The sequence below is a fragment of the Protopterus annectens genome, chromosome 13.part0 (genome assembly GCF_019279795.1).
Source record: "Protopterus annectens isolate FY-2018-M chromosome 13.part0, PAN1.0, whole genome shotgun sequence".
Lineage (NCBI taxonomy): Eukaryota > Metazoa > Chordata > Ceratodontiformes > Protopteridae > Protopterus > Protopterus annectens.
In genome coordinates, this window is record NC_056747.1 from 1174266304 (window position 1) to 1174290337 (window position 24034).

General features: G+C 42.8%; 1 protein-coding gene across 1 annotated transcript in view; it reads left to right on the forward strand.

Annotated features, from left to right (window-relative positions):
- Positions 1 to 24034, forward strand: part of DHX8 (DEAH-box helicase 8) — a 959075-nt gene that overhangs the window by 670386 nt on the left and 264655 nt on the right. The window contains exon 18 of the mRNA XM_044055176.1: positions 19714 to 19869. Coding sequence (XP_043911111.1) covers positions 19714 to 19869 — 156 coding nt within the window. The remainder of the gene's footprint in view (positions 1 to 19713; positions 19870 to 24034) is intronic.

Genomic DNA, 24034 nt, shown 5'->3' on the forward strand with positions numbered 1-24034 from the left:
TCAGAGTCCTAAGGGGGTTAAGGCTGCCTCTGCTAAAAACCCTATTCTGACAGATAAGGATTCTAGAGCTTTGGAGAGATGGGGCAAAAAAGTGTACACTTCTGCTACTTTATCTATGAGGGCTTTGAATTGTCAATTTCATATGCTAAAGTATCAGCAATTCCTGCTGTCTGTTATGAAACAAAAGCTAGGTACCATTTCTGCATGTGCAGATAATAAGGAATTACACGATTTGATGCATGCTACTGAGGAAGTGGGGGGAAGCATGGCTTACACTGTGGTTTTGATGCCTTGGAGGCTTCATGCAGGGCGGCTGCCACTGGCATAGTCATTAGAAGGCATGCGTGGTTAAAGGAACAAAACTTACCTGATCAAGTGAAAGCAAAGTTACTGGATGCTGCTGTTCAGCATAATGTTTTGTTTGGGTCTAAGGCTGAAGAGGTGATAAAGAAAATGGAGGATAAGGCAAAATCCATGCAAACGGTTAAGGATTTCTTACAAGTTCTGCCCCCAAGATTTAGCAGAAATTGGCCAACTGAAAATTGGTCCTTTCCCAGCTCGGACAGGCCTTAGAGGGGTAGATATAGGCGCTCCAGAGGGAGGGCCCAAGCACAGACCTCTTACAGACCTAGACAGTGGAGTGCTTCTACCCCCCAGGGGTGGAGAGGACAGACCTCAATCCTATAGAAAACAGGCTCAATGACTCCCCCTGCATGGCTCCAGGAACTTCTCTCCTGGAAGCCCCTCTAGGAGGAAAACTCTCTTTTTCAACAAAATTAGACTTACATAACCCAAGACAAGTGGGTTCTGGATGTAGTTTCAAGAGGTTACAAATTCTACTTTCATACCTTGCCAAGACCAAACGGATGGCCAGACCTACCAAAACACCAATGGGCAGAGGCATTAAACCAGGTGGGATCCCTCATGGCTATGAGGGCCATAGAACAGGTTCCATAATCAGAGACTGGGCAAGGCTTTTACTCAAGGCTCTTTCTAGTTCCCGGAAAACAAAATTCATGGAAACCCATTGTGGATCTGTCAGTCTTAAATACTTTCCTGGAGATACCAAAGTTCAAGATGCTTACTCTGCAGCAGCTCCTGCCAATGTTGAGCAAAAATGCATGGATGGTGACATTGGATTTAAAGGAGGCTTACCTACACATCCCTATCAGACAGGAGTGCAGAAAATACCTCAGGTTCAAGGCCGGCTTGAAACATTACCAATTCTCTGCACTGCCCTTTGGCTTGTCTGCTGTGCCCAGGGTCTTCACCAAGTGCCTGGCACCAGTAGTAGCTTATTGCAGACTCAAGGGAATTAAAATTTACCCTTATCTGGACAACTGCCTTATTCAAGCAGACAGCAAGGATGTCTTACTCCAGCACCTGGAATTTGTTCAAAATCTACTCAAGTACCTGGGCTTCACTGTGAACATAAAAAAGTCAAATTTGACACCCACACAACAGATAACTTCTCTGGGTGCTCTTCTAAACACAACAACCCAGATGGCATTCCTGACATCTGAAAAACAACTACAGCTGGCTTCAACTTTCAAAACCTTGGCGTTAATGTCTCAGCTAACTGCAAGGAAATTCCTGCAGGCTTTGGGTTACATGGCCTCCTGCATCCTTCGCATACCAAATGCAAGACTACATATGAGAAAAACACAATGGTATCTAAAAAGTGTATGGTCCCAGCATTGCCACAGTCTAGACACACAGATTGCTGTCTTGCCTTGCCTGCAAAAGGAATTCCATTGGTGGACCATGGCATGTCTTTACAACAAAGGGAAAGCCTTCAGTCTGCCTCCAGCCAGCCAAGTGTTAACCACGGACGCCTCGGATTACGCATGGGGAGCCCACTTGCAGGGGAAAGACCTGCAAGGTTTTTGGACAGAGGAGCAGAAGCACCTACATATCAATTTAAAAGAGATGTTAGCTGTACAGAATGCCCTCTTGGCTTTCAGGAATCTTCTACAGCCAGGACAACTACTGATACGGACAGACAACACCACAGTTATGTGGTACATAAACAAGCAAGGGGGTTCACACTCCTACCCCCTTTGCAGACTAGCCATGACTCTATGGAACACAGCTGTAGCTTGCAAAGTGGATCTACAAGCTCAGTTCCTGCCAGGGAAACAAAATATTCTGGCAGACAGCCTGAGCAGGAACCTGTCAGACCCACACAAGTGGATGCTAGACACCCAGATATTCAAGATGATTACAGAAGCCTGGGGCTGCCCGGACATAGATCTATTTGCATCCCCCCTCAACCACCAGTTACAGATTTTTTGCACAAGGACATTTCACAAACTAGCATGGAAAGTGGATGCTCTCTCATTCAGTTGGAGAAACCTCTCAGGGTATGCCTTTCCTCCAATACCTCTTCTTCCACGGGTGTTACTAAAGATCAAGCAGGTGAAACCCAAGATGATTTTACTGGCCCCAAATTGGCCTCGTCAATTTTGGTACTCAACACTGATGAATCTATCCCAGGAGCCTCGGATTTTACCTCAGATTCCAAATCTTTTGTCCCAACACCAGGGCCAGGTTCTACACTCTCATATCAAAACTCTCAGTCTGGCAGCCTGGCGAATTCAGGGTCTATGATTAATCCTACCCTTCCCAAACAGGTCATGGATGTCATCTTAGAAGCCAGATGGCTTAGCACTAGAAAATCTTATGCAGGTAAATGGAAGAGATTTTGCACCTGGATGCATGCTCAGGATTCAGATCCTCTCATTCCTAACATCCCATTGATTTTACATTACCTGACAGACATGCTACATAAGGGTTAATCCTTCTCCTCCATTAAAATACATGCCTCAGCTATCTCTGCACATTACAATACAGATCCTCCAATTTTTTCGCATCCACTTCCAAAACAATATCTCAGAGGAGCAAATAATTTAAGGCCCCCTAGGACACCACCCATACCTGCCTGGGACCTCAACTAGGTTCTGGAAAAACTCACTCTGCCTCCTTTTGAGCCTGCTGCCACATCTGATATTAAGTATTTATCATGGAAGACAGCTATCCTATTGGCTTTGACTTCAGCCAGGAGAGTCTCGGAGTTACAAGCACTCATGGCTGTGGAACCTTATATTATTTTTCACCAAGATAGGGTGTCTTTAAGGACTAATCCTACTTTCATGCCTAAAGTGGTTTCCAAAGTGGCTTTAAATCAAACTATTCACCTGCCAACTTTTTTCACTAATCCACAAAATAAGGGGGAATGGATCTTGCATTCCTTGGATGTACACTGGCAACTTTGTTTTTACCTGGACAGAACCAAGGATATCAGGAAAACAGAGCAACTGTTTGTTTCTTATGCAACAAATTCCCAAGGCAAAGCTATTTCAAAACAGACCATTTCTAAATGGATTGCTCATGGAATCAGATTTTGTTACTCTCATCATGGAAAGCAAATCCCAGGAAAAATTAGGACTCACTCTACCAGAGCTGCTGCTACTTCAGCTGCCTTTCTCAGGGGAGTACCTACCAAAGATATTTTGGAAGCTGCAACTTGGAGTTCAGTGCATACTTTCTCTAAGCACTATAATCTCCCTCTTTACTCTAAGTCTAGGGCAGGCTTTGCTTCTGCAGTCTTGCGGGGCCTTCTAGCCGCCCCTTCTACTCTATAACCACCACCCTTTATCTCAGCTTTGGAATTCAACCCTACAGTGATGACTGCAACAGTGAAACACGATGAACATAGTACAGTTGTGTACACTTACCATAAATGTAGATGTTCGAGTGTCTTCACTGTTGCAGTCTGGGTTACCCACCCTCCTGTCCCCTCTTATACTTACACTTTCACTAGCCTGAACTGTTTTTTTACTGATTACTGCATTTATTTTAAAATCTGCACTTAAAGTTACATTTAGTCGAATTTAGTCGAAAGTTTGCTTGTTTGTTTGTTTAATTGAACTGTGGAGGCTGCCCACTAAAGTGTGCTAGCCTGTGTAACTAATTTATCACTGTCTCTGCATTTTCTGTGTATTTCAGCAAAAAAAACAAAAAAACAAAAAAATAATCCTTGTTTTCCCGCCTTTCTCGACTAGTTTAGACCAGTATACAGGCATTGCTGTATTCTGGGCTGTGGTGTAGTTCCTGTGTTGTCCATTACTTTACTTGGATAGAAGGAAGTTTCTTTGCTCACCAGTGGGAGTGGGGAGCCTTGAGCAGCCTACCTGTCCTTGGGGGAAGTGACCTCAGCACAAGAAGCTGTTAGTAATTGGTTGTTTGGGACCATTCCTAGCTCTTTTGTAGTTCACTGTTTAAAATCCGCCTCTGGGCGTTTTTTTCTGGCTATACTGCTCAGACAAGCTCCACGTGGGTTTACAGAGTGGTCCTAGCAGCAAGGAACTCGAAAAAGCGACTACCTTCTGGATTTAAGTATCTTTGCTTTTTTGTCACTGAAAATAGCTTCTGCTGCTTACTTTGAACTAGCCTGAACTGTTTTTTTACTGATTACTGCATTAATTTTAAAATCTGCACTTGTTACATTTATTCGAATTTAGTCGAAAGTTTGCTTGTTTGTTTAATTGAACTGTGGAGGCTGCCCACTAAAGTGTGCTAGCCTGTGTAACTAATTTATCACTGTCTATGCATTTTCTGTGTATTTCTGCAAAAAAAACAAAAAAACAAAAAAATAATCCTTGTTTTCCCGCATTTCTCAACTAGTTTAGACCAGTATACAGGCATTGCTGTATTCTGGGCTGTGGTGTAGTTCCTGTGTTGTCCATTACCTTACTTGGATAGAAGGAAGTTTCTTTGCTCACCAGTGGGAGTGGGGAGCCTTGAGCAGCCTACCTGTCCTTGGGGGGAAGTGACCTCAGCACAAGAAGCTGTTAGTAATTGGTTGTTTGGGACCATTCCTAGCTCTTTTGTAGTTCACTGCTTAAAATCCGCGTTTGCACGGCTTTGCGCATAGCGCAGCGCCGGTTAAACAAAGTTAAACTTTTTCTGGCTCCTCCAAGTCTGCTCTTCAATTTTTCCCTTAGAACTGTTCTACTTGCAATCTAAACAGCCTATACTCTATCTGAAAAGCTCAGCACTTGCTCCTAAAGCATTTTGTATACAGGTAAAGCACTCTTAAACAAACAAAAGTACTTCATTCACCTAAATTCTGTTGAGTACCCATTTCCCTATAGGTCCTTTCTGACTCAGTTACACAGCAATCTTTTTCACTATTTCTAGCATGTCGAAGGGTCAGTTGCTGGCGTCCTCTCCTGTTCAGCTGGTGAATCTGGGAATCTTGAGGCAATGTTACAATTGCCTCATGTACACAGACAACCCTCTCCTCCTCCCAACAAATACAAATATATGCGAGATGCAACTATATAGCCAAACTGGAGGCTGAGCTCTCTCAATTCAGTACTGGCAAGACCAGTCAGGAGGAGAAGGTAACCACGCACACCACAAACCCAGTCTCACATAGAACTATCACAACTGCAAACCAAACACATAAACACACAAAAACATACTGATTAAAAATCTACCAAAACAACAGAGGCCTCCAAAGCAGACACCCAAGCAACCACCACCTCAAGACATAGCACATGCAACACATAGTTCACCAAGTCAGTGTGCTAAACAGTCACAGCCCTTAAGGCCAAAAAACATGCCAGACACACTTGTAATAGGTGACTCCATAGTCAGGCACACTGGCGTCCGCTCACCAGACTGAACAAGGAGAGGGTCACAGTAAGCTGCCTGTCGGAGCTAGAATCCCACATAACACAAGCACTCAGGTCACTCCACAGCAAGTACAAATATGACTCAGTCATTGTACATGCCGGTGTGAACGACCTGAGACGATACCTCCCTGGACTACATGAAAAGAGACATAGAGGAGCTCTCTGATTATGTAGCCCAGGCCGGTATGACCCTGACCCTGAGCAGCATCTTACCCTCACCAAGAATGATGCCACAGTACAAAGACAAAATGATCAGTTTTAACAATTGGCTTAATTACTGGTGTCATTCTAAGGGGATCCAGTGTCTGTCTGCTTGGGATGACATGCTTGACAAGCCACGCTGCTCAAGGGATGGCTTGCACCTGTCACCCCTGGGCTTCCGGATATTGTCCAAGGCTCTTGCCACCCCCATAGTGCCTTTTTAGGCAAGGCTCAAATGACAAACCTACCTCCCTAGAAAACACAAGTGGAAAAAAACTAAGGGTAATGCTGCTCAATGCCAGAAGTCTAAACCTCAAGATGCACGCCCTCGAAGCCCTCCTCAGTATGGAGAACATCGATGTCTGTGCAGTGACTGAAACCTGGTTCAAGGCTCCTGAGAGCACCCCAGCACTATCAGGTTTTACCTCATATCATGCTTTCCGGCCCCAAAACTTGGACAGAACCACAAAAGGAGGGGGAGTATCAATTTTCATCAAAGATACCCACACCTCCAGGTTAGTGGCAACGCACGAAGCATCGGAGACTATCCAGGTGCAACTAACCATAGGCAAAACTGCCTTACAGTTTGTAGCATGCTACAGACCACCCTCTCAAACTCAGGAACCCCACACAGCCTTCCTGAAGACACTGGAGAGTATGAATGTCTCTCCAAATACCATCATTTTGGGAGACTTCATCTACCCAAACATAGACTGGGAACATTACTCAAGCCCCAACACCCTAGCCCAAAGGTTCCTAGAATTCATAAACTCAAATGCAGTGGAACAACTAGTCACCATTCCCACAAGAGGAGACAATATACTAGACCTGATCATCACAAACATGGGGACAAAATGCTCCACACGAAGTACATCCCTCTTTGGTAAGATCAGACCATAAATTAATCTCACTGGAAATCCACATCCCCCACCCTTGCACAAAAGACCACAGTGAAGAACTTCTCAAAAGCAAACTTCACACTTCTTAAAACTGAAGTGGTATCTTTCAAGGCCCCTGGGCCAGTGGAAACCACAACCCACACTGCTGAATCTTTTGCAAATGCCTTCTATGGGCACCTTCAAGAATGCATGGATCATGCAATCCCAAATAAAACCAAGACCCATTCCCCCAAAGGCAGGCGCCCGGTCTGGTGGACCCCAGCCATTTTGTTATATGTATTGTATGTTTAAAATATTTTGAAAGAATTTTTTACCAGTCTGTTTATAATAATATTTATTTACATTCATGAATTCATAATGTTCTTCTACATTGATATATAATCTATGTAGTTCCCAACGTGTTGGATGAACAAAGTGATGTTTTTATTCAAAAAACAGTTTTTAATATATTTATAGAATGAGCTTAATTAATTATTTATATTTATATTTATATTTATTAGTATACTTATTCCTAGTTGTTGCATAATGTGTTTTTATTTTTAAAAAAATTTTTTCATGCATTTATTCTATATATATTTAGTATTTATATACATTGATTTTTTCATATATATTATATGCACTTTATATGCACTTTATTTAATGATAAAATATTATCATGGATAAAAGACATTGGGTTGCTTTAAATATCAATTAGATGTAATTGAAAGACCAATTAATTAATTAGTATGACTATAAGAGGGTATTGGAAGTGGTGCATTGTGTTATCTGATGAAGTCTATGTGTGACGAAAACGCAGTTTTACTAAAGCGTTCATGGTTTTAGATTTTGTTGGTGAATAAAAGATTGTTTTAAGTCCGTTGGTGCAAGTTTGGTCTCTGGAGTGGTGAGAGTTACCATCCGTGTTTGCTGTCTTGGTAGAGAGTTCGTAGTCATTTTGGCAGTTCCTGTGGTCGTGGACCCCAGCCATAAACAAACTTTACAACAGGAGGAGGAAGCTACTACATGACAGAGCAAAATCCCTAAAAGGGAAGGCATCTCTGATCAGTACTAGCAAAAAACTACGATCACTCATAAAATCATCCAAGGCCAACTTTGAGAGAAAAATCGCAAAAGACAATCACAAGGCCTTCTTTAGCTATGTTAGAAACCTGGGTGGAAACTCCCAGATATGCTCAGAGTTGGTCCAAAATGACACAAAATACACTGAACCCACTGACATTGCCAACATTCTGGCAGACAGGTTCAGTGCAAATTCCAAAGGAGAAATAACTATCCCAGCAGAGTGTAGCCTCCCTAACATCTCAGATGCCCAGGTGAGAGCCGCCCTCTCTAAAGCTAAAAACACAGCATCAATGGGACCGGATGGTGTCCCGGGCTGCGTGCTACATGAACTCTAAGAGGAACTAAACCCACACATAAGGCTGCTGTTTAATCTTAGCCTTACTACAGGATACGTACCCAAAGAGTGGCATACGGCAACAGTGGTCCCACTTCACAAAGGCGGTGCTTCTACGGACCCTGGAAATTACCGCCCCATAAGCTTGACGAGCCTGGTCTGCAAAGCTATGGAGAGGATCATTATGGAACTCATAAACAAAGACTTTGGGGACCTACAGACATTGGATCCTACCCAATTTGGCTTTGTCAAGGGCAGATCCTGCCTTTTGAACTTGGTCGACTTTTTTGAAACAGTCACTAAGGCCATTGATGAGGGCAAGGCAGTTCACACAGCCTACCTTGACCTTGCAAAAGCCTTTGACACAATACCCCACTCGGGCATCATAGACAAACTCACCAGCTTAAATGTAAACCCATATGTTACAAGATGGGTTGCAAACTGGCTCAAGGACAGAACCCACAGGGTCAGAGTTGCTGGAGCTATGTCAGACTCTAAGCCAGTCACAAGCGGTGTCCCACAGGGCTCAGTCCTGGGACCCCTCTTGTTCGGCATTTATTTTTCCGAGGTACAGGCAAGCATAGGAGGATTGTGGCTGACAAAGTTCGCAGATGACTGCAAACTGGGCGCCATAATTGATACTCCAGCGGACACAAACATCCTTCAGAGAGGCCTCATAGAAACGGATAATTGGTGCCAGAGCCATGGCCTTAAGCTGAACGCCAATAAATGTATAGTCATACCCTTTGGGAAAAACAAGGTACCGACAAATTACCACATAGGCGGTAATCCATTAATCTGGAAGAGGTAATCAGGGACCTAGGGACCCAGGTTGACAGTAACCTCTCATTTGACACTCACATTGCCAAAGTGGTTAGGAAGACCTTCTATACTGCCCACCTTATCATGAAGGGTTTCACATCTAGATCAAGAGAGGTCATTGTGCCCCTGTACTCTTCTCTTATCAGGCCAATGATTGAGTACAATGCCCCATTTGGGATGTATCTCACCCGACACCTGCAGCAGTTGGAAAGACCCCAAAAGTTCCTCACCAAGAGGATAAAGGGTCTTAAACATGTCATATGCTGCCCGACTGAAAAAACACCAGCTCTATTCAGTCGCATACCGCCTACTCAGAGGTGATCTGTGCCTGACGTACAAGGCCATGTCCAATCCTGAATTAATGGACATGCTCCACCTCAGAAAATCCAAATCCATCAGAGCCACGAGAACAAGTGACTTAAACCTCAACACAGAAATAAATAGAACGTGCTGGAGGGACAGATTCATAACCCAGAGGCTCCCTACACTCTGGAACAGAATCCCAGTCCATGTTAGGCAGAGCCCGTCACTGACTCTATTCAAGAGAAATGTCGACGAGTGGATGGGAGATCGTAAGTTTACCCCGGGGGTCATCTCTGTGTCACTACTAGACAGAGGCATAGTAAACTAAACCCTATAAGGGCGTATTATTCTCATCCTAAGGGGTGGTGTAAGCCACATACACTCTGGCTAGGCTTATAAATGCCCTAGGGCAGATAGCCTAGTATGAACCTATTAGTGTGGTTTCCTACTTCACCCTTCTTCTGAGGTGTATTTGCTACAGGGTATGGAGTTTGTTGTATGTTAAATTTTTGTTTTACAATTAGCCTTCACTTTTGGGCACCTGACATCTGGGGCAAGAAAAACTGGAGAACATGGCGTCGGCTGGCAGCTTTGTACTCCTGGCGCTCTGACGTCAGGGAGCATGACTGAACAGCCGACGCCGGGCCCAGACTTTGGGATTCTGGCCGACCGAGGGCTGCATGCCGGCAGGAAGAACCCTACAGTGATGACTGCAACAGTGAAGACACTCGAACGTCTACATTTATGGTAAGTGCACACAACTGTACTTTAGATTGAGTGCCCCCACCCTTTTGTCTGGGAGAGTGTGGGGATCACATCACTGCAGTGGCCACAGTGCCCTCCTCTTGCAAGTGTGTGCTTCTGAGCACTAGCTTTGAACACTACCACCCACCGTTGACTTGATGAGTGTAAAGCCTACCCCATTTCACCCTTCCTATGAGGACAGTGACAATGTATGCAGTCAGTTTCACCCATCTCTGCACCAGGGTTGGGCCTGCAAGTCCATCCTTCCAGCACCTGAGTCACTAGTTAAACTCTTTGTTGCTTGTTCCATAGTCAGGAATTTATTCTTCCATGACACCATCACTGGCTTTCTTGAAAAACTGTTTGACAGTTGTGAGGTTTGGCTGAAGTACAACAGACCTAAGCCTAGGTACATTGTTAACCATACCTCTGGCCTTTGAGTACAGTGAAGCAGTTGCTGTGGACATACATGACCTTAAACCTGGTACTTAGTGCCTTCATGTCATCAACCAGTTCATGCATTTCAGTTCCAGAAATTGTAAAGAAGTTATTTTATTGCTGCATAAGCAATCCTGGTCCACCTGGATGGTTTTCATTAACAGTAGTGAAGAATTCAGTGTTGATGTAATTAAAGGTGTAGCAGCGAACTTCACTCTTGAAGCTTTGACGAAGGCAGCATATTGGAATGCCACGAGCTCCTAGAAAGCCACACTCAGACACACTAACAACGATGTAAAAGCTAGTAGTGGATGAAACTGAGAAACTGCATCAGACAGAAGTTTTACTGCAAAAAAGTAGTATGAGGAATGTCTGTGACTACAGTCCACAACAGCTTATGTTTGTTTAGAACCCAAACCTCTCTTTTATTCTGTTTGATAAGTTGCCTGTTCTGGAAGGGACCACAAAGAGCATGGCAGTGAATTGAATGCATCAAGAAGAGCATTTGCTGAGTCTTAATTTTTGGACAGAATTAGAAGGGGACTACCGAAATAACGTTTTACCACAAAAGAAATGGTTGAAATGAGAGAAAAGGAGAACTGCAAAAGGACTAACTGTGCAGAATGGAAGGCTATTATGGAGCTGTGATAATTATGAGGTATGGTGGTATTTGTGTAAGGGTGCATCATTTCAAATTTTGTAAAGTCTAGATAAAAGTGAAGGACGAGTACAGCAAAAAAAAATTACTTTGAGGTGAGAGACTTATCAAAAGTGATGCCAAAAAACTCAAAAAGTGGAAATGAAGATAGAGTGGAGAATTACAACTTGAGTAAGGAAGAATTTGCCATAGATGGAGAGCAGACAGTGGTGCTGCAAAGATGTCGTGTCAGGTCTTAAAAAGATCAAACCTTGAGATTTGTAGGCACACAGATAAAGGGGTATAGTATGCATATGAAATCTTAGGGGGCTGGTAAGGCTACAGGAACATACAAGAATTAGTTTAACTTGAAATGTTTACATCTAGCTGATACTGCAGGGATCGGGAGTGTCTGCTAACATGTCACATGTAGAAGGTAAACAGATTGAACCAGAAACTGATCAGATGCAGCCATCTGACTCATGTATGGACCATGCTGTACTGGCTAAGGGCATGTCCTTTGAATCAGCAAAAACAGTATGAGCAGGCTTTCCATCCACGTGAAGCAGAGTTCTTTCTCAACCTTATTCAAGAGAAACATGGACTAGTGGATGGGAAATCAGAAATGCACCCCAGATCTATCACTTTTGCACATAATTGGCAGAGACAGCCTCTTAGTCTTGCCCTAGCTTCTATATACCCCTTACAATAATATCTGAGGCACAAAAACTTGCAGGAACAATTGGGATGCTAGGCTAGACTTATCAAGGCCCCAGAGGTCATTAGCTTAGCATACACTTACAAACATGGATCTGGGAAGACCATGATGTTTTTCAAGAAGTTGGCAATACGGGCCAAAAAATTAATCTGCTGCACATGAGTAGGTACTCTCAAAGAAACTCCAAAAAGAATGACACACAGAACACATCTTGTGGTTAAAGGGTATGAAGAATTGCAGGAAAGGGCATCCAAAATATTCAGCAACATGTGCTTTAGAATTTGTTTGTTTCCTTTTAGGTATAATTTGTCAAAAACAGTGGAAAGGTCACTCCATGGACATTGTCTGCATTTTTGCAAAGTGTGGAACTCTATCATGGCATTTATGTCTGTCCTGCTCCTGAGGCCAGATGTGTGAGATGATTGTACAAACTAAGTGTGTTTGTAGTTTGGCAGTCACATCTCTGTACTGGTATAAAAAAAGTGAAAGACATTGTCAGGTGGGACAGTCTCACAGGTTGTTCCTGCTGTGCTTTGCTGGCTAGAGGGGAGCAGTCATGGCACTGGAGCACTTGCCTGCCATATGGATGACTTTGTATAGGGTGAATGAGAAAGCTTTGCCATTTTATGTATTTCCTTCCTTAAAGCTACTTTTTAGGTTGACCATGAGGAACGCAACTGTGCCTGCAAATGGTCTATCTATCAGTGTACTACCTTGGTAAACAAACTAAATAAAAGAAATGAACTTTTGTTATTGGGGCTTGGACTTTGCTACTGTTGATAGAGTGCTGCACCAGAGCTACTTAAAGAAAGCCTTTATTCTGCCATCATAGCACCACACTGGGCAGTGCATTACAAATGTTCATCTTGTTTCACTGTTGCAGTCATTACACTTGGGTTGTCCTGCTGGCAGGCTACCCGCAGGGCAGCCTGAATTCCAAAGTCTTGGTCCGGTGTCGGTTGCTGTCGCCTCTTTCCTGACGTCAGTGCGCCAGGGGTAAACAAAGATGCAGCTGACGCCATTTTCTTCAGTCTTGCCGCCCGAAGCAAAAGCAGTTCGCAAGTGCCGGTCGGCCGACTCCTGCGATTTTCAAAATCGAATTTCAGATCCGAAGTCTTCATTAAAGCTAAGTACCTCGTTGGGGAAACTTTTTTCTTGCTCCAGACCGATGTCAGAAAAGGTTAACAATTGTATTTCTTGTGGAAAGCAAATACCTCATAAGGATTTTCACTCTTACTGTATTCCTTGCCTAGGCCCTGACCACGACATTGCTTGTTGTCGGTTTTGTGCTAGATTTAACCAACACACTATTAAGCGTCGGTACGATTTTGCCTTTCATTACTTCGGCCGAAGGTTCAATTATACAATGCCGGTGGAGCAGCCGATGACCGGAGTTTATAAAAAACACAAGGGTAAAGACAAGGACAGGCATCCGAGGTCCAAAACAGACGATGAGGCTTCCGCTAAGCTAGTCGTCGGTTCGCCGGTTCTCAGTGAGGTGCTTTCGCAGCCCCTGACACCCGCTACCTCAGAGCCACAGGCTGCTTCCAACTCCCACGTGGAGCCGACTGGGCCTCTGGAAACTCAAGGTATTGGATCCTCGGAAACTATTCCCTCAGATGGGTCCGGAGCCGCTGTGCAGGCATCGGCTTCCGAGGGTGTTTTCAGACCTACACAGTTACATGTAAAGCCTTCTTCAGCTTCAAAGCCAAAGACTAAAGCAGCTCTAAAGACAAAGAGACAAGTACAGCATTCTCCAGGACAGACTTCCTTGCCTAAAAAACAGGTGCTCAAAATGGCCGAAGACCTTATTACTTTGATCAGGGGTTCCCATCCCCCCTCCTGATAAGAGGTCTAGGCAAGAGAGAGAATATGAATCTTCAGATCAGGTTTCCATTACCTCTGATTCCTCCTCTGATCAGGAATACTCTCTTCCTCCCTATGAGGATTCTGATGCTGAAGAATCCATTCCTTCAGCTTCTCCTCCTGAAGATTACTCCTTTGGGGAAACCCTGCATACCATGAGGGAGCACTTTCATTGGGAGAGCCAGGATTATTCAGAATCTAAGAAAAGGCTCGGAGATTTTCTTTTACTTCCTCAGCACAGGCCCTTTGCTATTCCCCCTGTTCTGGACATTGTAGATGATGTTTTTTCAGAGTCCGGCCTGTCTCCAGACTCTATGCCCCCTGCACCTGTTAAGCCAGATAGATACTACAGGGTCCCAGATTCCCATAAATTTCTGTACAAAAACTCTGCTGCTGACCCAGAAACCATATCTCAGGGTCCTAAGGGAGTCAAGACATCCACTGCTAAAAACCCTGTTCCCTCTGATAGAGATTCAAGGGCACTGGATGGATGAGGGAAAAAAGTTTACATTTCTGCTACTTTGGATGTAAGGGCTTTAAATTGTCAATTTCTTATGCTTAAATATCAGCAATACTTAATGTCACTATTAAGACAGAAAATGTTGACTAACTCTGAATGTCCAGAAAACAAGGAAATGCAGGATTTATTGCATGCATCTGAGCAAGTGGGAAAACATACTTTGCAATGTGGTTTTGATTCTTTGGAGGCCTCTTGTAGGGCCACTGTAACGGGTTCTGTGATTAGGAGGTATGCTTGGTTAAAGGAACAAAATCTGACTGATCATGTTAAAGCAAAATTATTAGATGCTCCATTACAGCATGATACTTTGTTTGGTGTTAAGACAGAAGAGGTATTGAAGAAAATGGAGGATAAAGTGAAATCTATGCAGACAGTTAAGGATTTCTTACAGGTACAGCCACCCAGATTTAGCAGAAACTGGCCTTCAAAAAATTGGTCCTTTTCAGTGTCAGATAGGCCAGAAAGAGTCAGATGCAGATGCCCTAGAGGCAGATCCCAGCCCCAAGGCTCATACAGGCCTAAACAATGGGATGCTTCTACCTCCAAAAGCTGAGAAGACAAATCTCCGCTTTTGGAGGAAACAGTCCCAATGACTTTACTCTACCAGTACCAAGTACTTATTTTTTGGAGGCTACCTTAGGGGGAGAAAACTAGCACTTTTTTCACAAAACTGGCACATGATCACCCAGGACAAATGGGTCTTGAATATAGTGTCTCAGGGTTACAGGTTCCACTTTCACACCCTGCCAAAGGCAAAAGGCATGCCAGACCTGCCACACAATCAATGGGCAGAGGCACAAAAGCAAGTTTCATCCCTCATGGACATGAGGGCCATTCAGCGAGTACCACTACAGGACAAGGATTTTACTCACGACTTTTCTTGGTACCCAGAAAGGACAAAGCCTGGAGACCAATACTGGACCTGTCTATTCTAAACACTTTTCTGGACGTTCCAAAATTCAGAATGTTGACTCTGCAGCAGCTTCTGCCCATGCTGGGCAAGAAGGCTTGGCTTGTAACCTTGGACCTAAAAGAGGCATACCTGCATGTCCCAATCAGACAATCTTGCAGAAGATACCTCAGATTCATAGCTGGCTCAATGCACTACCAATTCTCTGCACTGCCCTTTGGCTTATCTACTGCGCCCACGGTCTTCACAAAATGCCTGGCACCAGTAATTGCTTTTTGCAGACAAAGAGGAATTCAAATATATCCCTACTTGACGACTGCCTTATTCAAGCAGAGAACAAGGACATTCTACTAAAGCATCTGGCGTTTGTAAAAAGATTGCTAATTTGCCTAGGGTACACAGTAAACAAAAAGAAATCAAAACTAGTACCCTCTCAAGCGATAATATTCCTGGGTGCAAGCTTAAATACAACTGCCCAGATGGCCTATCTCACGCCAGACAAACAAAGGCAACTGACTTCTTACTTCGAAATATTGGCAACAAAAACCCAGTTATCTGCAAGAAAAATTCTGCAGGCTTTGGGCTTCATGGCATCCTGCATTCTGTTAATTCCATATGCAAGACTGCATATGAGGAAACTACAATGGTATCTTAAAAGTGTTTGGACTCAACATTGCTACAGCCTGGAAACAATAATTACTCTCATTCCCTGCCTGCAACAGGAGTTTCGATGATGGGCACAGGCCTGTCACCCCAACAAGGGACAGCTTTTCACTTTACCCACTGCCAGGTAGACAATAACAACAGATGCATCAGATTATGCCTGGGGGGCCCACATGGCAGGAAAATGTATTCAGGGCACATGGCCCACAAGCCAAATGCATCTTCATATCAATCTAAAAGAAATGCTGGCTGTCCAGAATGCCCTGACAGCTTTCAAGGATCTGCTTCATCCAGGACAACTGCTGATAAAGACGGACAATACAACAGTCATGTGGTACATAAACAAGCAGGGAGGCACGCATTCCTACCCCCTCTGCAGACAAGCCATGATTTTGTGGAACACAGCATTGACTTATCAAGTACACCTGCAAGCACAATTCCTGCCAGGAAAGACAAATACTCTGGCAGACGAACTAAGCAGAAACCTCATGGATCCTCACGAGTGGAAACTAGATCCACAAATCTTCAGCATAATAACAAGGAAATGGGGATGCCCAGACATAGATCTGTTTGCCTCCCCTCACAACTGCCAACTACAGAGATTTTGCACAAGGACTTATCACAAGCTAGCATGGAAAGTGGATGCTCTGTCATTCAGCTGTAAAAACCTTACAGTATATGCCTTTCCTCCACAACCTCTTCTCCCCAAGGTACTCCTAAAAGTCAGACAAGAGAAGCCAAAAATGATCCTGATTGCCCCAGACTGGCCACGCCAGCACTGGTACCAAATTCTAAAGAGCTTGTCTCAAGGCCCAGCCTGGACATTGCCTCAAATTCCTCATTTACTGACCCAACAAAACAATCAGATACTGCACAGCCAACTCAGAACCCTAAATCTGGCTGCATGGCGGATAATGTAACCATTCAGAACACACCTCTCTCCAAAGCAGTTATGGATGTTATTCTGGAGGCCAAGAGGCCCAGCACCAGAAAATCATATGCCGAAAAGTGGAAGAGATTCCGTGCTTGGAACCAGGCACAAGGAATTGACATGCTTGTACCAAATCTTCCTCAGATTTTACAATACCTAACTGAGATGCTGGACAAAGGCCTATCCTTTTCATCGATTTAAGATCCATGCCTCTGCCATTTCAGGTCATTACAATACGGACCCACCTATTTTTTCACATCCACTACTAAGGCAGTACCTCAGAGGGGCCAAAAACATAAGACCCCCAAGAAGAGCACCAATACCTGCATGGGACCTCAACTTTGTCTTGGAAAAACTCACGCTGCCTCTTTTTGAGCCAGCCAGTACAGCTGAGATAAAATTCTTATCATGGAAAACAGCTCTGCTCTTAGCAATAACTTCAGCAAGAAGAGTCTCAGAGTTACAGGCACTAGTGGCGGTTGAACCTTTCATAATTTTCCATCCGGACAGGTTTTCTCTGAGGACAAACCCAACATTTATGCCTAAGGTAGTGTCCAGTATGGCTCTTAATCAAACAATTCACTTGCCTACCTTTTACCCAAACCCACAGAATAAGGGGGAGAGAATTCTACATTCTTTGGACATACACAGGCAGCTACGCTTCTACTTGGACAAAACTAAAGCTTTCAGAAAGTCTGAGCAACTCTTAGTGGCATATATGCTGCAGGATCTCAAGGAAAAGCTATCTCAAAGCAGACTATTTCCAAATGGATAGCCCACTGCATTTGTTTCTGCTATTCTCAACATGGCAAATCAGTGCCTAAGGGCAGCAGGCCACACTCAACCAGAGCAGCAGCTACTTCAGCAGCCTTCCTCAGAGGAGTACCAACCAAGGACATTTTGGAGGCTGCAACTTGGACTTCAGTGCACACTTTTACAAAGCACTACCACTTGCCTCTTTACTCTAAATCCAGAGCAGGCTTTGCCACTGCAGTTCTGCAGGGCCTCATAGCCTCTCCTAATTCTATTTAGGCCCAGCCACCCAACCTCAGCTTTGGGATTCAACCCAAGTGTAATGACTGCAACAGTGAAACACGATGAACATAGTACAGTTGTGTACCTACCATAAATGTAGATGTTTGAGTGTATTCACTGTTGCAGTCCAGGTTACCCACCCACCATCCCCCTTTCTTTGCTGGGACTTATCTGTACTTCTCTATTCTATACAACCTATGTGGTGTATTTGCTTGTAGATGAAGATTATGTTTTATTTTAGTGCATCCTCTTTTATTGGCATAATTTCTTAGCCTACCGTTCGGGGGGCACCTCACATCTAACTGAAGAAAATGGTGTCGGCTGCATCTTTTATACCCCTGGCGCACTGCCGTCAGGGAAGAGGAGACAGCAGCCGACGCCAGACCAAGACTTTGGAATTCAGGCCGACTGCAGGTAGCCTGCCAGCAGGATAACCCAAGTGTAATGACTGCAACAGTGAATACTCTCGAACATCTACATTTATGGTAGGTACACAACTGTACTTTCTCTCTCTACTCATCTGAGATGGAAATACTTACGTCAAGAGTAAACAAATTCTCTGGGTTGCCAGGCAAAGCAGACCAGACGTGGTCTTCGGTGCTTACTGTTTAGCATCCAGCACCGAACATGGCACTGTACAGACGATTCAAGAAAGAAAATAAGATTGTTTGGAAAATCCATTCTGCAAAAACAAGTCTAAAATTTCAATCCCTGAGGAAGGGTGAATTCCTCCAAAATAGTCTTTGGTGATTCTTCACATGGAAACTTACATAATGGTGTCACTGATGGGTGACATTTGACTGTTGTGATGGGAAAATGCTCACTCTTTTTTTTTCCTGGCTGTCAAAACAAGTCAGAAGAGTGGTATGTAGTAGTCTTGCAGTCAAAGATTTTCCCTTGTGAAATAGACTTGACAGAGTGTGCTGTGTTCTGAACTTATAGCTGGCAACCCAATGTTTCACACCATTCAGATAACCTTTCATAGTTAATTATTCTTTGGTTGAGGCAATTAGACCTGCAAAAACCCCGTCACAGAAAAAAAAAATCTTTGCTTGGAATTGACTGGAATGAAAGGCCTCATTCAAACTCAGGATAACTTATCCTACTAAAAGCTGCTGGCAGACTGTCTCACTAAGAAGGTAGATTTCAACCTAGAGCTTTTAAAGGCATTTGATGAAGGAACAGGGCATATTGTAAAATTGTTATTCTATTTCTTTTTGCTTTATATGGAGGGGATGGTTAAGAATGTTAATATGATCGTGAAGTGTGTGTGCCTGTCAGTCTGTGAACCTTGGATGTTCAAAAGAATAAATTTCACTTCTTGAAACCCCAACTTGTTTGCTCAAGCTTTTCACTGTTTCATTTGGAACAATAACTCGCTTTAACCTGTCCAGTCATTTGGAGGTGTATCCTGGAACTGGAACTTCATGTGTACTAATATTCCTTGCTTTCCATAAAAATCTTCCTTCAGGTCTGCAAGCATTGTCATAGCCTGTTGACACTGTCCGTTAATGCCTAGAGACATAGATGCATGGCGTAAAACTGAACTTTCTGATATGCACTGTATCTTCAAGCCTATAACAATTGATGGCATGACCTACAATTGTGCCTTCATCCTTACAGGTATGGATGACAGATTCTGAAACTGGGCTGCCAGTCCTACTGAAGTTGACACCGTGAACTAGAACTGTGCCCTGGAGCTTAAACGTTGATGACATGGCATGAAACTTTGCTCTAGGCCTACAGGCTGCAGAAAAAAATCTAATGTAATGTCTTGGAGATTGTGTCACTTACTTTCCATGCTAGTGTGTTAAATCCTAATAGGAAAACCATGAATGCAAGTATCTTAAATAGTTTTGCCACTGGCTCCCTTTTGATAAATAGCTTCATCCTTTCATTTACAGGCTGACTTTCTTTTATCCCTATAGGCTCAAGCAAAGCAGAGAGCAGGTAGAGCTGGAAGAACAGGACCCGGAAAATGTTATCGCCTTTACACTGAACGTGCCTATAGAGATGAAATGTTGACAACAAATGTGCCTGAAATCCAGAGAACCAACTTGGCCAGTACTGTGTTGTCTCTCAAGGTAAATTACATGATAAAGATAACATGCAGGAGAATGAATGGAGTACTTGAGGACGTGCGTATAAGACTTTAGCGTTTAACTCCCATGCATTAAACTAAGGTACACATATTGTTATGAGAGGGATCCTGCAGAACTTTGGGAGTGTACTACAAGTAAAAGTATAAATAAGGATAGTAGAATGCTAGTTTGAACTAATATTATGTGTACTCTTAAAATGAGCTGATCACAGTAAACAGAGGTATTATTTAAAAAGGTATACACTTGTAATTTTACGATGTTCATCTGTTTTTGAGCATGCACATATGTAGTCTAACAAGGTAAAAGTGGGTATGAATGGTAGATAAGGTGTTATTCAGTGCACCTTGAAAAATATATGTAGAATTGTTTAGACTAAAAGGGTAATACTTGTTCAGTAAAAACCATCAAGAGAAGGGCTGTAGTAAAGCTGTATTTAATTACTTTCTAACAAACAGTGCTTTAAATTTACCCATTACTGTCAAGTCACAGCCAGCTCCTGTAGTCACCCTATGAACAGCCGTCAACGTATACAGAGTTTATTAGGCAAGTAATGAGAATGGAGTTAGATTGTCAGGCCTTTCTTCCATCTCTGTTGGTCTCTGTGTCATATATGCGTACACACGGATCTACTTTGAAAGGTTGAACCTCATATAATTGAAATCCATTTTCCTGAAATGAAAATTGTGAAAACTTAAATACCCAGATGGCGAAGTTTTTCCCAGGCTAAGTAAACACTTGCCCAAACACTGAATTAAAACCCACCTAGGTAGGGGGCTATGGCCCCCACACACCCTCTAGCTATCTATACATGAGATATATATATATATATATATATATATATATCAACTCAGGGATCACACTACAGTGGAGAAAATGGGGATCTATGGCCAGACAAGCAGAAATGGCCTAGAGGTGAAACTTGACATAAGAGCAAGAAAGGCCTGGATATGATTACTTGTACAAGTGCTGTAAATCCAGAAGTGTCTGGGTCTGGAAAGGGTCCTGGCACTTGGGCACGAACTAGGAAATCTTTTACATTTAAACAAATGTCATTTTCTAGTAGCACGTTTCTTGCTGCCTACAATACCTACTGCATGTCCTCAGAAAACAGGTGCCTAAAAGAGATAAGTCAACTAAGTAACAGTTTAAGCGAACACACACAGATCAAGAGGAGTTCACTGAAACTAATTCCATCAAACCTTGGTGATAGACTTTTTTTCAGGTGAGAACCCCCGCTTGCACTTTCCACACCCCAAACATGTACATACAAACTCCAAAGTCATACAACAATATCTGCCTGTCTTTGCTAAACAGTGCTCGATGACCTGAAAGTAACTCTCTAAAAGGTATTAAAATTCTATCATCCAGACAGTGAGGTGAAGAAATTGAAGGTTGAGGTGCATCATACAACAACCCCATCCTGTGTGATTAAGTCATCTGGTCAGAAAATTAGTGGTAATTGGCCTTGACCATTTTCAAAAGAAGAAAGAACCTCTGTTGCCCGGTCCAAAAGTGGGTCACCACAATTATTCCGGAAGATGCCTTCTGAATATTTAGAAGAACCCGGGTTAATAGAGGAAATGGTAGGAAATCATACAGAAACATTCCTGTCCATGGGAGTGAAAAGGCATCTGTTTTCTAAGCCTTTGTACAAGGAGTCCTGGGGCAGAATTGCTTGAATTTCTGCAGTGATTGGAGGCAAACAAATCTACTTAGGGAGTTCCCCACAGGTGGACCAATTCCTGGACTACCTATGGGTTCAACTTCTATTAATGGGGGTATTTCTTGGTCCTTTTCAGCTTATCTGCAATAATATTTTGTTCTTATGGAACCTAGCTAGTCTGTAAGGATAGACTGCAGTGAGTTGCTAGCTCCCATGTTACCATAGCTAGTCTGAAGGGTCCTCTCATATCTACTGTACCACTATGGTGTTGTCTGTGATTACTAGTAGAGGGCCTGGAACCCAAAGATGGTTTAGAGATTTGAGAGCATTTATTAGTGCCATCATTTCTTTGACATTTATGTGTTTCAGTATGTTGTGTTTGCTTTTCAAACCCTTTATAAAAAAGTTCTCCAAGCTAAGTTTGAGGAGTCTGTGGTTACAGATAGACTGGGGCTAGAAGGGAGAAGGAAGGTCTGGGTTGAGATGTAACTGGCCCAGCCAACAAATTAATTTCCTGTTTATAAATCCCAGTACTGCAATCTGAAATGATGGGGGATGCTAGTGATGGGTCTAAACTGATTTGAGGAAGCACTGATTTTTTTCTCATGTGAAGACTGCCCAAAGGAATCATAGAATTACAGGGGATATGAAAGTCATAATTTATTTTATTTATTGACATTTGCTTACTGGGAAAGTCTGACAGGGTAGAAGTTAATTTATAGCGGAGCCCTGGGGATAAAAGCTCCAAATTATTACAAAACATTTTAAGAACAGTAATTTTACGATCTTCAAAAATAAAACAAAAATATCTGCAGTTTAAATAATTATAACAAATTAGACATATATAAAAACTATTTTTTCATAATCCAGAGATGTTCCCTGGAAGATGTCAAAAACTGTTGGAGAATATCAGAAGTCATTTCTTGTAAAATTATACTTTGTCCTGAGGAAGAAAATCCATCTTGAAGGATGTATCCAGAGGATATCCCTAAAAACATTATCAAGGGAGAAGTTATGAGAGCGTATTTCCCCTGAAAAAAGGGCAGTCCCACTGCCAGTTGCAGCGTTTCTGAATAATTCTCAGAGCTCAAGTGTCATGAATTATCTGTTGCTTTTGAGGAAAGTGAAGACCTAGACTTTGGGACAGCTTTACTGGATTGCCAGGGTGGGGAAGGGGAAAAAAAACAACAATGGGGGATAAAGTCAGTCTGCTTTTTCAGTTTGCCCTAAGTTCTTTGAGGATCCTGCCTTCTTTTTTTGAACCTCCCCACAATTGCTTTCTGAAATTTTGTTCACCTGTGCTATGCAGAGATTGTTTATTTTGCTTTCCTATAAAAGGAACATGAACAGTGACCTGGAAGGAAAGTTTCTATTATACTTTGGCATGGGGGTTGTAAAATATGGGTAACCCCCCTGAATTAACTTTCACCTTCCATCAAAAATTTTAAAGAACTTAGCGGAGGAAGAACTAAATAACACTTTATTGTGTGTGTGTGTGGGGGGGGGGGGGGGGGGGTCAGGATCTCAGCTTTGATATCCTCTGGTAAATTCTGTAAACATAGCCATGCAAATCTTCTCATCACTGACCCAGTAGCAGCTGCTCTAGGTATAGTGTCAGCAGTGTTACAAAAACGTTTTAAAGATTGTTTGGTTACCTGAGACACAGAAAATGTTAAAGAAGTCAGAGATGTCTTAGTCTTTGATAAACAAAAACCACAACAGACATGTGAGGAGATGGCTCTCCCCAGGGTTAAGGTAGACAGCTGACTTCACTTCCTTGTTATTTGTGAAAAATTAAAAATTAAAAAAAAACTCTCTTAAACATTACAGTATTAATCAACAGTAATAAACAGTCCACACATCAGGTGTTAACTACCCTTCTGTGAAGGTACTGAAGAAACAAAGGCTTTGTTGAACTGTCTTAACCTACTGGCCAATTTGTGCAGAAGTGGCCATGGCCAGCGTGATTGACAAGCAGAAAGCTGGTGATGCGATATGCAAATGTTGCATGATTGGCATGGCGTGCAGATTTTCCTGTGACATCATGCATACATTGCTTTGTGATTATTACTTAGAAATTGTGCTGCAAGTCTGCACCTGTAACAGTTTCTACTGTAGTTTGTGTGTAATACAAAAATTCACATAAACAATGTATATAAAATAGTACTCGGCAGCAAAAAAAACTGTAGAGTAAAAAAAGTGTTAGACTTCAGTTGGTGCTACTGCTGCTACAGAAAAATATGCCATCAAAGTAAATTAACTACTTAATTAAATATGTACTGTAGGTAGCAGCATACTACAAAAGCAGACTTTTGTGAAATACATTTTTATTTTACATTGACATTAAGAATACCAGTAATGTCCTTTTAATCTCATGTTGCAGTATTCTAACATGAGGGATCCTCTGCCTGAGGCGACCCGAATGTCCAGCTCATATTCAAAAGCTTAGCCTGGCTGCTGCATGGTGCATGGGACATCACATGC